The sequence below is a fragment of the Lipotes vexillifer genome, unplaced genomic scaffold (genome assembly GCF_000442215.2).
Source record: "Lipotes vexillifer unplaced genomic scaffold, Lipotes_vexillifer_v1.1 scaffold500, whole genome shotgun sequence".
NCBI lineage: Eukaryota > Metazoa > Chordata > Mammalia > Artiodactyla > Lipotidae > Lipotes > Lipotes vexillifer.
Window position 1 is genome coordinate 1,470,913 of NW_006778765.1, and position 15,078 is coordinate 1,485,990.

At 47.4% G+C, this 15,078-nt stretch overlaps 1 protein-coding gene across 2 annotated transcripts; it reads left to right on the forward strand.

The window, feature by feature from the left end:
• Positions 1–539: 539 nt before the first annotated feature.
• Positions 540–14,550, forward strand: ALAS1 (5'-aminolevulinate synthase 1). 2 transcript variants are annotated; one of them, XM_007451847.1, is made up of 11 exons: positions 540–618; positions 1,574–1,792; positions 4,959–5,186; positions 5,971–6,120; positions 6,520–6,742; positions 7,805–7,989; positions 8,845–9,024; positions 9,589–9,753; positions 11,847–12,115; positions 12,835–12,997; positions 14,236–14,550. In XM_007451847.1, exons 2-11 carry the CDS (start codon positions 1,594–1,596, stop codon positions 14,394–14,396), a joined length of 1,923 nt encoding a protein of 640 aa, XP_007451909.1. In that variant the 5' UTR covers positions 540–618; positions 1,574–1,593; the 3' UTR covers positions 14,397–14,550. The 2 variants fall into 2 exon arrangements, with proteins under 2 accessions (XP_007451909.1, XP_007451908.1); XM_007451846.1 differs by lacking the exon at positions 540–618 and adding an exon at positions 1,007–1,171 and having other exon boundaries at positions 14,236–14,547.
• Positions 14,551–15,078: the final 528 nt, after the last annotated feature.

The window sequence follows — 15,078 nt, forward strand, 5'->3', positions numbered from 1 at the left end:
CAGCTCCCTGAGAATCACCCCCAGGACCACTCCATCCTTGGTCAATCCAGCCCCACCTCCGCCGGGAAGCCCTCCGCCATGAAAAAAGCCCCGGGTGGGTCAGATCCTGCTTAAGACCCTGGTCCGGAACCCCTCGTTTCCCCTCCCTCCTCTATATCCAAGGCACCCGTTTTTGCAGCCCTGGTTACCCTAGAGGTGCTTCCCCTCCGACTCTGCCCTTTTATGCTCCACAAAGGATTCTGAAGCATAGGGTAGTTAGGGGAAGCGGCAAGGTGGTGCAGCATGAAGTCGTCCGTCCCCAGCCTTGTTCTTCGTCCTCCCAGCAGGCAGTCCCGGTAAGCCCAGGTCCCACCAGCACAAACCGAGCCTAAGGAGGAGGGTCTTTACGCCCCGCCCCGCCCTTCCAACTTCTGGAGCGCCCCGCGGCACGCCTGCGCGGAGGACGCCCCGGCCCATGGCGCATGCGCAGCTGTCTATCTGTGTATATTAGGACGTCTGGGTTCGCGGCCTGAGGATTCTCGCGGATAAGGACGAGGGTTTGTTTCTACCCTTGTTTGGGTACACACCGCCGCCGCCGCCGCCGCCGCCGCCACCGCCTCCGCCGAGTCTCCCGCGCAGGTGAGGGCCCCGCGCTCTGGATGCGGCGCGGCCGGGGACAACCCCCGTGTGTCCTGCTTGCCTGTGCCCCGCTACTCCGGCCATTGGGACCCCATCCCCCACCGCTCCGATCACCCGCCGCCTCGGGGTCAACTTTCATATGCCCGATCTTCCCCTCCCGGCGTTCCCCGTTTAACTGACCGCTTTCGAATTCCCTTCTTAGACACCTCCCGTTATTCTCGAGCTCTCGACGCCCCGGGTAACCACAGACCTCCCCTGCCCAGGACCACCACTTTCCGCCAGACCCACGGCCCTCATTTTTTAGCCCTTGTCTCTTCCCAGTTAGCCCCAGCGGCGCTTCCCCTCGTATCCCTGGCCTTCTTTATGCCCCCTCCTTTCCCAGTTATGCCCAGTTCACGGAGCTGTAGGGGCATAACCTCGGGGAAATCCTGGCCTCAGGAACCCAGGGCCGGACTGGATGCCTTCTTGGGGTCTGGGAGTGTAGGGGCCAGGAGGAGATCAGGATCCCTAAGAGTCTTCTCTGCCGTGATGGATGACAGTGGCTTCTTCCCTGGCCTCATTTCTTCACCTGGGTGGGTGCCAAGGTGTGTTATCTGCACTTCTGCGCTGTGTATCTTCCTCAAGGAGGCCCTGACCTCCCAGACCTGTTCCTGACTTGTCCCTCCTGTCCCACCCCCATGGTTATTGATCATCAGTGTTTACCATATTTGGTAAAGTAGTTTTGCAGGTGCCTTTGTATGGAGCTGGGGAATGAAGGTGATCTGGGTAGAGTGTGGTCACCACTTCTTAGTTGAGTCCCTCATCAGTGCTGTCCTTAGACATTTTTGAGTGAGACTTGTTAGTATCCCACAGTACCCTTGCTATAAATTTCAGGTGACACCTGAACCCAGTGACCTTGGAGTGGTATTTGCGTGGTTATTAACAAGTGTTGGTATCACTCCTCATCTTTGTACAGGATCAGTGCACCTCCGGGACATGGAGACTGTTGTTCGCCGCTGCCCATTCTTATCCCGAGTGCCTCAGGCCTTTCTGCAGAAGGCAGGCAAATCTCTATTGTTCTATGCCCAAAACTGCCCTAAGATGATGGAAGTTGGGGCCAAGCCAGCCCCTCGGGCCCTGTCCACTTCAGCAGTACTCTGCCAGCAGGTCAAAGAAACCCCTCCGGCCAACGAGAGTAAGTGTCCTTAGCAATGAAGTAGAGAGTGGTGATGTTTGCATTTCATTACAAGACCCTGGAAGCAATTCTCGCGCACAGTGCTGATGAGGGTCACACGAGGAGGCGGTTACTTGGTGCCAGGGTCAGTTCTCTGCATAGATTATCTCATGGAATTGTCATCCTAACCCCACAAAGTAGGCAGTTTTAGTTTTCACATCTTTAAAGGTGAAACAGTGGCCAGCATTCCACCTTGTGGATTGCATGTCAGTGTCTGTTGGAGTTTGTGAGTTGTCAGTTCCTCATCCACGTAAATGTAAAGTTAGAATCTTTATGTAAAGTTGGAATGTAGAAGCTTGTAGCTTTTAAAGTTGTGATTTTTTTCTTCTTTTTTTTTTTTTCCTTGCCTTTGCTATGTTGCCTGACCTGTGCCTTTTGCCCTCAATTCCTTTCTGTGCTATGTCTTCCCAAATTCCTGGTAGTTTCTTATGCAGTCACTTATCATACCTTATCTCTTTGTCTGGCTCCAGACCACATAGGCTATTCCAGGCTAAACCATCTTCAAAGTCAACTCTACCTGTGAGTTTTTCAGTTAGGTTAGGCTACACTGAGGTATCAAGCAACCCCCAAATCTCAGGGCTTAACACATAAAGATTTCTATCTTGCTCACGCAAGGTCCACTTTGGGTCATCAGGGCAATTCTGTTCTAAGCAGTGACCTGGGGTTCCACACTCTGGTGTCCTACAGCTTTAACTCTGAAATAGGTGGCTTTTGGGTCACTATTGCATAAGGGGAAAGTGAGAGGGTCTCAAACCAGCTCATCTTTTTAAAACTTTTCATAACAGTAAATTTCAATTATGAACAACAATAATCAATCCAGGGCCAATTTTGCTTCACTTCTGTCCCCATTCACCCCGCCTGCTCCCACTGGATGAACTTGAAACTGATTCCAGAAATTTCCTCTGTAAATATCAGTATGCACCTTTAAAAGATATGAGTTTTTTCTTTTTTTTGCGGGCGGGGGCACACCACATGGCATGCGGGATCCTAGTTCCCTAACCAGGGATCGAACCAATGGAAGCGCGGATTCTTAACCACTGGACCGCCAGGGAAGTCTCTATGAGTTCTTTCTAAAAGCACCATCACAATACCATTATCACACCTAAAAAATTATGCAATTTCCTAATATCATCAAATACTCAGCCCCACCAGCTCTTGGATATTTTAGCCAGGAAGCAACATACAACATCCATTGGCCAGAACTAGTCACACGGCTCCAACTAAATGCACGGATGCTAGGTTTTTTTTCTCTTTTTTTAATTATCTTTTTTACTGTGGCAAAATGCATATAACATAAAACTTACCATCTCAACCATTTTTAAGTGTACAGTGGTATTAAGTACATTCATATTGTTTTGCAGCCATCACCACCATCCAGTGTCCAGAACTCTTTTCGCTGAGCCAAACTGAAACTCTGAGCCAACTAAATACTAACTCCCCATCCTCCTCCCCCAGATCCTAGCAAACATTATTCTACTTTCTCTCTATGAATTTGACTACTCTAGAAACCTCACATGAGTGGAATCATACAAAATTTGTTAAAGTAGTGATTTTTTTGACACATGTATCTTTTTTTTTTTTTTTGGCACAGCTTGCGGGATTTTAGTTCCCCGACCAGGGATCAAACCCAAGCCCCCTGCAGTGGAAGTGCTGAATCCTAACTACTGGACCACCAGGGAATTTCCTTAACACATGTATCTTTATTGTGTATATGAATTTTTAAATTTTGCTTTTAATAAAGACATCAGAGATTTAGCTTTGGTCTGTCTTTGCCAGGAAAGAACGAAGCTTTTCAGATACCACTTAATTCTAGGGAATAATTTACCTTACAGGCTCTGTTAGGTGTGTTCTCTGGATGTGGACTTGTAAGAAAAGAATGTTTTTTACTAGAAAGGATTTAATCCTTTCTAGGATTTCTTTTCCTCTTTACCATTGTTTAGGAGTTAGTTATGTTTTTTACCATCCTGTCCTTAGCAGTAGATTCCTCTTCTATTCCTGGTTGAGTAAAATGTGACTTATCCACTTGATAGACTGCCATGCATCCATCACAAATGATATTCACAAACTATTTACTAGCTTATGTAGATCTTTGTAATGAAAAGGGCAGAATAAACAAGCATATACAGAATAAGTACAACTTTTTCTAAATCTACACATAAGGGGTAAAAAAAGAGAATATGCCAAGTTGTCTGCAATGGTTATGTTTTGAATAATAGAACTCTATTTTTCTAGACTTCCTACAATGAATATGTATTTACTGACTTTTATAGTGAGTGAAATGAACTTGAAAGCAGGTTTTTTTTAAATTTTATTTTCTCACCGCACGGCATGCAGGATCTTAGTTCCCACACCAGGGATTGAACCCGTGCCCCCTGCAGTGGAAGGGTGGAGTCCTAACAACTGAACTGCTGGGGAATTTCCCAAGGCAATATTTTTGCTTTCCTTTATAGATTTTAATACAAACTGTATTGAGACACTGCCCAAGTTGTAGGAGAGCCTAGCCTATGACTCACAGGAGGATTCCAGAATGATGAAGAAAGACTTCTCTGGAAAGAAGATGAATGCATTTGCTCAAAGGGAGAGGGAAGTCTAGAAGCTTAGTTACCAGCCAACTGCATTAAGTCATGAACTTCTTCAAGGCATTTAGAGAAAACTGGTAGTTTATCTGTTAAGCAATGGCAAGCTTTTTTTTGTCAAGAATCTGTTTAGAAAATATTAGCAGAGAAAAAAACCGTATGACCACTTCCAGTTACCTTCAAGAGTGTGTCCTCGCATGAAATATGCTGAGTGTACTTGGGGTAGATTTACTGGAAATAATTCAACTCAAGAATGCTGGACTGTCTAGAACTAGAAAATACTACTTTGGGGATTTATAAGTGAGAAATACTAAGGGTTTGAGAGGTAGGTGAACTGTGCCAGTTAACTCTTCACAGGAACATTGTGTCCAGTGAGGCAGATGAGAAAACAGTTGATTTAGCAGAACCTAATAAGAAAAAACTTGTCTTTGGATCACGGGATAGAGTAAGTATAAGGTTTGTCTTTGAGACAACAAGAGAAAGAAACAAGTGGGCTTCTGTGTACCGTGCAACCAGATCTGATGCTTCAGTTTTATCATTTCCCCCCTCAGAGGACAAAACTGTCAAAGCCAAGGTGCAGCAGGCTCCTGATGGATCCCAGCAGACTCCAGATGGCACGCAGCTTCCGTCTGGACACCCCTCCCTTGCCGCGAGCCAGGGCACTGCGAGCAAATGCCCTTTCCTGGCAGCCCAGATGAGCCAGGGTGGCAGCAGCGTCTTCTGCAAAGCCAGCCTAGAGCTTCAGGAGGATGTGCAGGAAATGCATGCCGTGAGGGAAGGTAAACAGATGACATGAGTCATGAGAAGAGCAAAGAGGTTCTTTGGCTCTTTCAGACCCTCAGATTTATATGTGAACTATTATTAGGGTAGTATTTGTGTCAGCACCTTCCTGTTTTAGGGCTGAGGAGGAAGATCATCAAGATAGAGGACTGTATGGCAAAATGTGGGAGTTTTTTTTCTGTGTGTGTGTGTAGGATGTAACCAGCTTTTACAGTAATTCTTTAATTTCTGAAAATACCCCTCAGGCATAAACTATTACCAGTTGCCCTTTCTTTCCTTCCCGCCATTTGGTTGGATAAAAGGTAAAAAACAGTGTTACTGCAGTAAGTGCTAGTTTTAGGACTCCCAAGCTGTGTGTCTTAGTGGTGGTCATTGAGTGGCAACCTTAATTCCACTTGTGGCTGTATCCGTGGAACACATAAGGTCCCCAGAAATTCTCCCCAGCAGAAATGATACAAGTGGCTGAAGTTGTTTTCTGTGAAGAAAATTGTCTCAATTAGGGTCGGGGCGGGGGTGGGGGTGGTGTGATGGGGAAGGCAAACCACCCAGAAAAAAAAACCTTTGGACTTTAATGTTCCTCAAAGCTGACTGGTAGCTCTGAAACAAAACCAAACAGTAACTAAAGAAGAAAAGCTTCATGCACTCAGTTACATCTCACTTTCGTTATGATGGGCTATTTTTGTGAACTAGGCAGTAAGCCATTTTTAACAGTATGTCTGGAAGGTATTGTAGACTCAGAATAGAACATTGGTCCCCTTTTGCCTCTTGTTACTTTTGTTACAGAGGTTGCCCAAACCTCAGTGAATCCCAGTGTGATTAGTGTGAAGACCGATGGAGGGGAACTGAGTGGTTTGCTGAAGAACTTTCAGGACATCATGCGAAAGCAACGACCAGAAGGAGTGTCCCACCTTCTTCAAGATAACTTGCCAAAATGTGAGTCTCCTTGTTATTTGCCTGATGCAGGAGAGTTTATAACTTAAACATACATTAGGTTAAACGTATAATTGCATGTTGAGTTGTGGATTAAAAGCCATGTCTCTTGCTTGATGCAAGTAGATGCTCTTGGCTATAGTGAATGCCAGTCCTATTGATAGCCTGCCTCACCTCTCTTAATACCTACTGTCTGCTCACGGGGTCAGACACTGTCATTTGAGACATACACAGACTCAAGATAAGGATGTCAAGGAACTTGCCCAGATGAGTACTTCGTTAGTTTGTCCAGAATCTCCTTGCTCCCGAATGGCCAAGCTGGGATTGGAACCTAGGTCTTACACCAAAGCCTAGATGTGCTTTTTAACCGTCAAACTGTACCATCTTTTGTTCGGTTTTTAGCTGTTTCCACTTTTCAGTATGATCATTTCTTTGAGAAGAAAATTGATGAGAAAAAAAATGACCATACCTATCGAGTTTTCAAAACTGTGAACCGGAGGGCGCAGTTCTTCCCCATGGCAGATGACTACTCAGACTCTCTCATCACCAAAAAGCAGGTGTCCGTCTGGTGTAGCAATGACTACCTAGGAATGAGTTGCCACCCACGGGTGTGTGGAGCTGTCATGTAAGTAGCCTTCAGTTTTCAGATGTCACTGGCATGTCACTGGCATGACTTAGCAAGACATTGATGATTTATAGAAGTTGGATCTTTTGTGGGGGGTATATTCAGCAGCTGAAAGTGTGCCATAGCAAAATGCTCTTCTTAGCCTTTAAAAATATGTACAGGTCACTTTTAGAGAAACTCTAATGTGTAAGTAGTTGGTGGAGCCCATTTGTGAGAGTTTAAGTTTCTGGGCTCATTGACTACACATGTCCACTTACTACCCCTCCACAGGCAAGTCTTGCACAGAGGTTTCCTGGCTTGTGGCTGTGGGTGGAGAAATACAAGTCGAGCAGCACTGGATGGTAGAGGGGCTGCCCTGGTGGTACAGTGGTTAGGAGTCCACGCTCCCAATGCAGGGGGCTCGGGTTCAGTCCCTGGTCAGGGAACTAGATCCCACATGCATGCTGTAACTATCGTGTTCACACGCGACAACTAAGGAGGCTGCTTGCTGCAACTAAGACCCAATGCAACCAAATAAATAAATATTAAAAAAAAAAAAAAAAAAAAGGGCTGGTAGAGCCTGTCGTTCATGTCCTTCAGGAGGTTTGCCATGGCTAGGAACACTTGAGAGAGTTGCTGGTCAAACTCTCCAAGGAGGCTTGCTAGAGAGAGCCCAGTCTGAGGTTTAGTAATAGAGATAGGCTAACATTATGGGACTGGTTCACAAAGGGTTTAGGTAACCACCATTCAAGATGACCCTCTAGAGCCTGAGGCCGTGTTATTGGAGAAAAAGATGTTTGTCAGAAAAAAGAAATCTCAGTAAGTTAATTAAAACTCAGCTAAGATCGTTAACACTTGCTCTTGATGTTCCCTAGAGGCCTCATCACCCTGGTGTTGAGACCTTCTCCCGCCCAGTCTGGAGATGAAGTGGGTTGAAACTTGTGTGAACTTCTGGTTCACAGGGAGAGAGGTGCTACATCAACATCAGTTTCAGTCTCCTGGATCCTGGAGGGTGGAATGTTCACATCGTATTCAGAACCATGAGATTTATTTTCCGTCTGCTCTTTTTTTTGTTTTTAAAAGGGACACTTTGAAACAGCATGGTACTGGAGCAGGGGGTACTAGAAATATTTCTGGAACTAGTAAATTCCACGTGGACCTGGAGCAGGAGCTGGCTGACCTCCACGGGAAGGATGCAGCACTCCTGTTTTCCTCGTGCTTTGTGGCCAACGACTCGACCCTCTTCACTCTGGCTAAGATGATGCCAGGTAGGAAGCTGTCATGGGCGCCTTAGAGTTTTCTGGCTTTCTTAATAGTAACAGGAATATTGACAAGAAATAAAGCCTACCAGAACCACTCAAGAGTTATGATAGTAACTGGGAGCATTTGTTCTTGAATTGAGCATAAAGTGTTAACTGTACATTATAAATGCCAGTAGAACATGATAACGATAAAGAATCAGATTTTCAGGGCTTGTCTTTAAGCTAATTGCTTCCTGTGTGCTTTGTACTCTAAGAAAATCCTTTGGAGAATTCTCTTAATTATGTGTAGTTATCTTTCTTTTTTTAAAAAAAATTAATTAATTTATTTATTTTTGGCTGCATTGGATCTTCATTGCTGCGCATGGGCTTCTCATTGTGGTGGCTTCTTTTATGGTGGAGCATGAGCTCTAGGCGCACGGGCTTCAGCAGTTGTGGCTTGCTGGCTTCAGTAGTCGTGGCACATGGGCTCAGTAGTTGTGGCATGCAGGCTCTAGAGCACAGGCTCAGTAGTTGTGGCACACGGGCTTAGTTGCTCCGCAGCGTGTAGGATCTTCCCAAACCAGGGCTCGAACCCATGTCCCCTGCAATGGCAAGCCTTGTAGTTATCTTCCATTGAGTTTGGAGTGAGACAGCCAGATTTAAAAGCAGATTAGTTGCATGCCACTGGGTTATTTTACACCTGTGGGCCTTCTCAGAGGAGGAGCACTAGTTAGTTATTTTTCCAGGAAGAAACTGCCACACAGGGTCTTTTTCCTACTGGGCAAAGCGACATTTTCAGGTCAAAGTCTGTTGTCCTTGACTGTCGAGGAAATAATTTGTCTTTGGTGCAGATGGCAATAAATAGCATTTTTGTGTTGTTAGGCTGTGAGATTTACTCTGATTCTGGGAACCATGCCTCCATGATCCAAGGGATTTGGAACAGCCGAGTGCCAAAGTACATCTACCGCCACAATGATGTCAATCACCTCCGAGAACTGCTGCAGAGGTCTGACCCTGCCGTTCCCAAGATTGTCGCATTTGAAACTGTCCACTCAATGGACGGTAAGTCTAGGTAGAGGCCAATCTGAAATCTTAAATGAAAACAAGGCCTGAACTTCTTAAAAGTGTGATATTTATTTCATTTTTGTAGTTTCTTTTCACTTTGCCAGGATTTTGTAGTTGCGGGACACTGTATAGATTGGGATGAATGTAGATATTCTACTCCGGCTTTTACTAGGCTCCAAACCCCAAGGTAATCCAGAAACTGGGGGAAGTTAATTGGTTTCCCCAATGTTAAAAATATCTTAGAACGTACGTTGTTGTGTTCTAACTCTTACCAAAACAGAAATTCGTGGGCTTCCCTGGTGGCGCAGTGGTTGAGAGTCCGCCTGCCGATGCAGGGGACACGGGTTCGTGCCCCGGTCCGGGAGGATCCCACATGCTGCGGAACAGCTAGGCCCGTGAGCCATGGCCGCTGAGCCTGTGCGTCTGGAGCCTGTGCTTCGCCAATGGGAGAGGCCACAGCAGTGAAAGGCCCACGTACTGCAAAAACAAACAAACAAACAAACAAAAAACAGAAATTTGTGAAATAGCAAGCACTTCAACGCGGTCTGTGGTCTCTCCTAGGGGCAGTGTGCCCACTGGAAGAGCTGTGTGACGTGGCCCACGAGTTTGGAGCAATCACCTTTGTGGATGAGGTCCATGCGGTTGGGCTGTACGGGGCTCAAGGAGGAGGGATTGGCGATCGGGATGGAGTTATGCCAAAAATGGACATCATTTCTGGAACACTTGGTATGTACACTCTGCATAGTCTGTAATCTGCACTAAAATTACATTCTTCTAACAAGGCCAAAGACTACTGGTCTAAGAGGTCAGGTGAGGAGATGGTCTGATAGCATCTAAAGCCTGGGTCGCTTTTTTGAGTGAGTTTTTCTTTCCTCAGTGAGTGGTGGCACAGCTTATCAGAATCCCTTGAGTCATGGCATGGCCCCCAGAATCAAAGTAAATCTCACAGCCTAACATGATAGAAGTACCATTTGTTGCCATCGGAGCTCATTCCAAACATAGTTGTGGCTTTAGGTATACGCCGTGGCAACAGCCTTTACTCTCTGTGCGTCAGATTTTTCCCTTATATTAAAAAAAAATAAAAAAGAAGAATTTTAGTGCTTTTCTCCTAGAGCTGCAGGTAAGGCATTGTGCTGTGAAGCACTGAGCTCTGTGCCTACCGGGTAGGAACATTCCAGTTCACCTGGCTACTTTGTATTTCCTCTGCTCCTCCCAATAGAGAGGCCGTGTCTCTTGGAGCAACTCCAGACTCTTCCAGACTCCATAGCCATGCTGCCTACTGGGTGTAAATCTTGCATGCTTAATAACTCACTAGCTGTGTGACCTTGGGTTTGTGGTTAACTTCTCTGTGCCTCAGTTTCCTCATCAATATGATGGAGGTAACAATAGAACCCACCTCAGCTTGGAGAAGATAAATGAACTGTATACAAACAATTACTGTAGACATTCTTTTGTCTATGAGGTAAAAAATGTAAACTGTACAAATTTTTTTTTTTTTTTGGCTGCATTGGGTCTTTGTTGCTGCACACAGGCTTTCTCTAGTTGCGGCGAGCGGGGGCTACTCTTCATTGCAGTGGGCATGCTTCTCATTGAGGTGGCTTCTCTTGTTGCAGAGCATGGGCTCTAGGCACACAGGCTTCAGTAGTTGTGGCACGAGGGCTCAGTAGTTGTGGCACGCAGGCTCAGTAGTTGTGGCACACGGGCTTAGTTGCTCCACAGCATGTGGGATCTTCCCGGACCAGGGCTCGAACCCGTGTCCCCTGCATTGGCAGGTGGATTCTTAACCACTGCACCACCAGGCAAGTCCAACTATACAAATCTGAGGATTTCAAAAGTTAGTAAGGCAGCTGGAGACCATGTAGTGGTTAGCTAAAGTGCCACTTTACAGCCTGCAGTTGGTAAAGGAAGGGCAGGCAAAAAAGAGCGTCCTCCAGCACCGTGAAGGGGTGTGAGAACATCGTGCAGACCAGTAGAGCCTGGGGCCTCACAGGGCAGAGCCTTGCCAAGAGGAAAGCTCTTGTTCGTGTGTCCTAATTCCAGCAGCCCTTTTCTTGTAAAGAGCTCTTATGACGTGGGCTCTTTGAAGGTATGGTCACTGTGAGATGAAAAGGGCTGGAGAGAGAGATTTTCCACTGTCAGAGATTATACCAACCCAGCAGTGCGTGGGGCTTAAGCAAGACTGTTAATTACAGAACATAATGTTAAGATCGAGGAGGACTCTTCTGGAGTCATTGATCCTGAAACCCGAGATACCGATTATACAAGGGGACTTAACAAGAATTGAAAAATGAGGCCGGCCCTAAATCAACCCTAACAGGGTCTGAGTTTTCATATTTATCCAACAAACACTCCTTGTCAGAGTTTTGTGGTTACTTAAGTAGAAATTAATACCAGCCCTGCCAAAACAGTTAATGTCTTAGCTGGGTGACATTCCGGCCTCAAGGGTAATTCTCACAGTGCGCCCCCCGCTCAGACCCTGTCCTGGAGCAGGCGCAGTGCAGAGTGAGGGGGAATGCAGCCAGCCTGGGTGGGAAGGGAGGTGGCACGTGGGGTTCAGGCCCGCTGTGATCAGTCGCCGGTACCAGGCCTGGTCTGGAGACCTGTGCTTTGATCCTGGTCAGACACCAGCTTGGTCTTGTGACTTTGGTCAAGACCCTTTCATAACGTTCTTAGCTTTTTCCCGTTTGGAAATGGGCTTGATTTGAGTCTTAGGGCAAATAAAGATGAGGAAGAGAAGAGTGAGTGCTCTGAGGCTCTGCAGCACCTGGCTGTGCACACTTAGGGCAGTTGCTGTAATAAATGAGCCTGTCTCCTCCCAGGCAAAGCCTTTGGCTGTGTTGGAGGGTACATCGCCAGTACGAGTTCCCTGATCGACACCATCCGGTCCTATGCGGCGGGCTTCATCTTCACCACCTCCCTGCCGCCCATGCTGCTGGCTGGAGCGCTGGAGTCTGTGCGGATCCTGAAGAGCACCGAGGGCCGGGTGCTTCGCCGCCAACACCAGCGCAACGTCAAGCTCATGAGGCAGATGCTGATGGACGCCAGCCTCCCAGTCGTCCACTGCCCCAGTCACATCATCCCCGTCCGGGTAATGAGCGGCCTGTGATTGGACTCGCTGGGGGCCGGGGCTCCGCACTTGACGGGAGATGTCCTGGTTCATGCTTTACTGAAGTTGGGCTGCGGCAGGGTGACTGCCAGGGCGAGGGACTGTAGCCAGTGGCCCTCTGCCGTGTTTCTGCCTTTGGTTGACTTCACAATGAGAATGAAGCCTTTGAACCCAGCAGGCTGGAGCAGAGGTTCCTCCTCCAGAGCACTAGCCTTGACAGGGTAAACACAGAGCTTGTATCTGGAAAGCTCCGGAAGCCTGAGCTTGGCTAGCTTTGAAATATGGCTTTCTATTCATTTAACTTTGAAATGGGTCTTGCTTTGCCCACTACAAAGGGTAGCCCTGTTGGTGTCACAGTTGAATTCATCTGAGTAGTGGAGCTGGTATAAAAGCTGCCTTATCCCCAGGATGCACACGTCCAACTACCGTCATACTGGGGTCACAGAAGCTCCCGTTTCCCCCATTCGGAGTCTGGGTGGGAGATCAGTGTGAAATTTACTTCTAATATGGTTTCAGTTCTCTGGTCTGTAGTGAACAACACTGGACCCTTTAAGTCGCAGGTGTCTGGGCAGCGCTTTACCTCTGTGCCAGGCTTGCATACACAGCTCCAGCCTGAGCCACGTGGGCACGCGTGTCACTAGTCTCCGCTAAGAGGTGGTCCATCCGGTTCTGGTCTTACCTTCTGTTATCAACAAACTTAGGTTGCAGATGCTGCTAAAAACACGGAGGTCTGTAATGAGCTAATGAGCAGACATAACATCTACGTCCAAGCGATCAATTACCCCACGGTGCGCCGGGGCGAGGAGCTGCTGCGCATCGCCCCCACGCCCCACCACACGCCACAGATGATGAACTACTTTGTGGGTGAGTAGCCGGGGAGCCGCCAGCACCTCATGGGAGAGTGGCATGAAGCTGTCTTTTCAGTGTCTATAACTGAAGCCATTCAGAGTCATTCAGATTTGTCTCTTCTTTTTCCAAGTAATTCAGAATGTTCTCAGATGGTATAAAACTGTCAAAGACACTTAGTCGTTTGCGTTCACTTCAGGAGGGTGCAGTCATTTGGGAAGTGCTGAGGGAGCCTGCGAATCCACTCACCGTTCCCATGCCCCTGTCTGTGTGACTCAAGGATGCCCGGTCACGGCTGTTGCAGGAGAGATGCCTCCGAAGGCCTAAGTCTACCCAGGCCTCCAGAGCTCAGCTCTGTACTTCTCTCTGTTCTCTGAACCAACTCCACACAAACCCCTTCTGATGAGAGTCATTGTTCAGCGTTTTATATTCTCATAGTTCTGTAGGAGCCGGTCCTTCACCGCCCCCCCCCGCCACGTCCACCTAAAGGCAGAGACAAGGGGCTGCTCCTGCTTCTGCCTCAAAGGTGTGTTCTCCTCCTGAGCCGCCACCCCTGTCTGAGGTGTTTCCCCTGCCTGGAGCCTTTAGGGCTGCTCTGCTAGGAGTGCTCAGCCCGACACAGTGGAGCCATGTGGGAGCAACTTCTTTCCTGAAGGCATGTAAAGGAAAGCCAGAGTTGGGTTTTGTTTCTCTCTCTCTTTTTTTTTTTTGTAACAGCCTATTAAGATGGAATCCACATACCACAAATTCCACCCTTTCAAAGTATGAAATTCAGTGGTTTTTAGGTAATGTGGTACAACCGTCACCACTCTGATTCCAGAACATTTTCATCACCTCAAAGAGAAACCGCACACCCCTTAGCAGCCACCCCCATCCCCAGCCCCCGTCAGCCATCAGCCCTGATCCACTTTCTGCCTATACATTACATTTTATGTAAGTGGAATAGTACAATATATGGCCCTCTATGCCTGGCTTCTTTCACAGCACAGTGTTTTCAAGGTTCAGCCATGTTGTAGCATGAATCAGCACTTCATTTCTTTTTATTACCAAATAATCTTCCTTGGTACAGATATGCCACATTTTGTTTATCCATCAATTGACAGACGTTTGGGTTATTTCCACTTTTTGACTATTATGAAAATAATGCTGCTGTGAACATTTGTGTGCAAGTTTCTGTTGGGGGCATGTGTTTCCATTTGTCCATTTGTCTTGGGTATGTACTGCCTTTAATTTTTAAAAACTGTTCCTCCTCACAGAGCATCTGCTGGCCACGTGGAAGCGGGTTGGGCTGGAACTCAAGCCACATTCCTCAGCCGAGTGCAACTTCTGCAGGAGGCCGCTGCATTTTGAAGTGATGAGCGAAAGAGAGAAATCCTACTTCTTTGGTATGAGCAAGTTGGTGTCTGCTCAGGCCTGAGTGTGTCGCGCCCTCAATTACTCCACCTAACCCCAGGCCACATTGTATCCAGGTAGTCAGTCCTCCAGAGTTGTCTTTGTATGTGAATTAAATTATATTAAATTTTAATCTGTAGTAAACACGTAGTCCTGAAAATAAATTCTTGTCTAAATCATGGGTCCTCTTTTCATTGGCTCCTGAATCAAAAAATCATTCATCCCATTAAACTTGGTCTGTATTGTTGAGATGTATGAAGTATATAAAAACATCCTGGTCCTCTGGTAGTGGCTCCAGACCCTGCTGGGATAGCAGGACCTCCCAGTCCGCAGGAAGCTAGCATGTCTTTAATGCGAGCCAGGTGGTGGCGCAGCTGCGCCCCAGCCTGAGCAGTTCTGAGAGCAGTCACCACAGGGCACCACACGGCGGCTGTTTCGCTCCGAGCCTCTCCCCACACCTTACGCGCAGTCCGCGCTGCAGCGGCTTCTCCCTTCCCGCTTTCCCTTCCCAGCCACTGCCTCCCTCTCACACTTCCCTGTGAAAGTTGGGCAGTCGGGCTTGTCTGTCACCAGCGCCAGCTGCACCTATGATCGCGCCCCGCCCCTCAAAGTGGAGGCGTTTGTGCTCCTTCCCCTGACTCGTGCCCCTCGTGTTCTGGGTCCCCTGGCTTCTCGTGCATTCCTGCCACTATCTCTTGCCTTCTCCC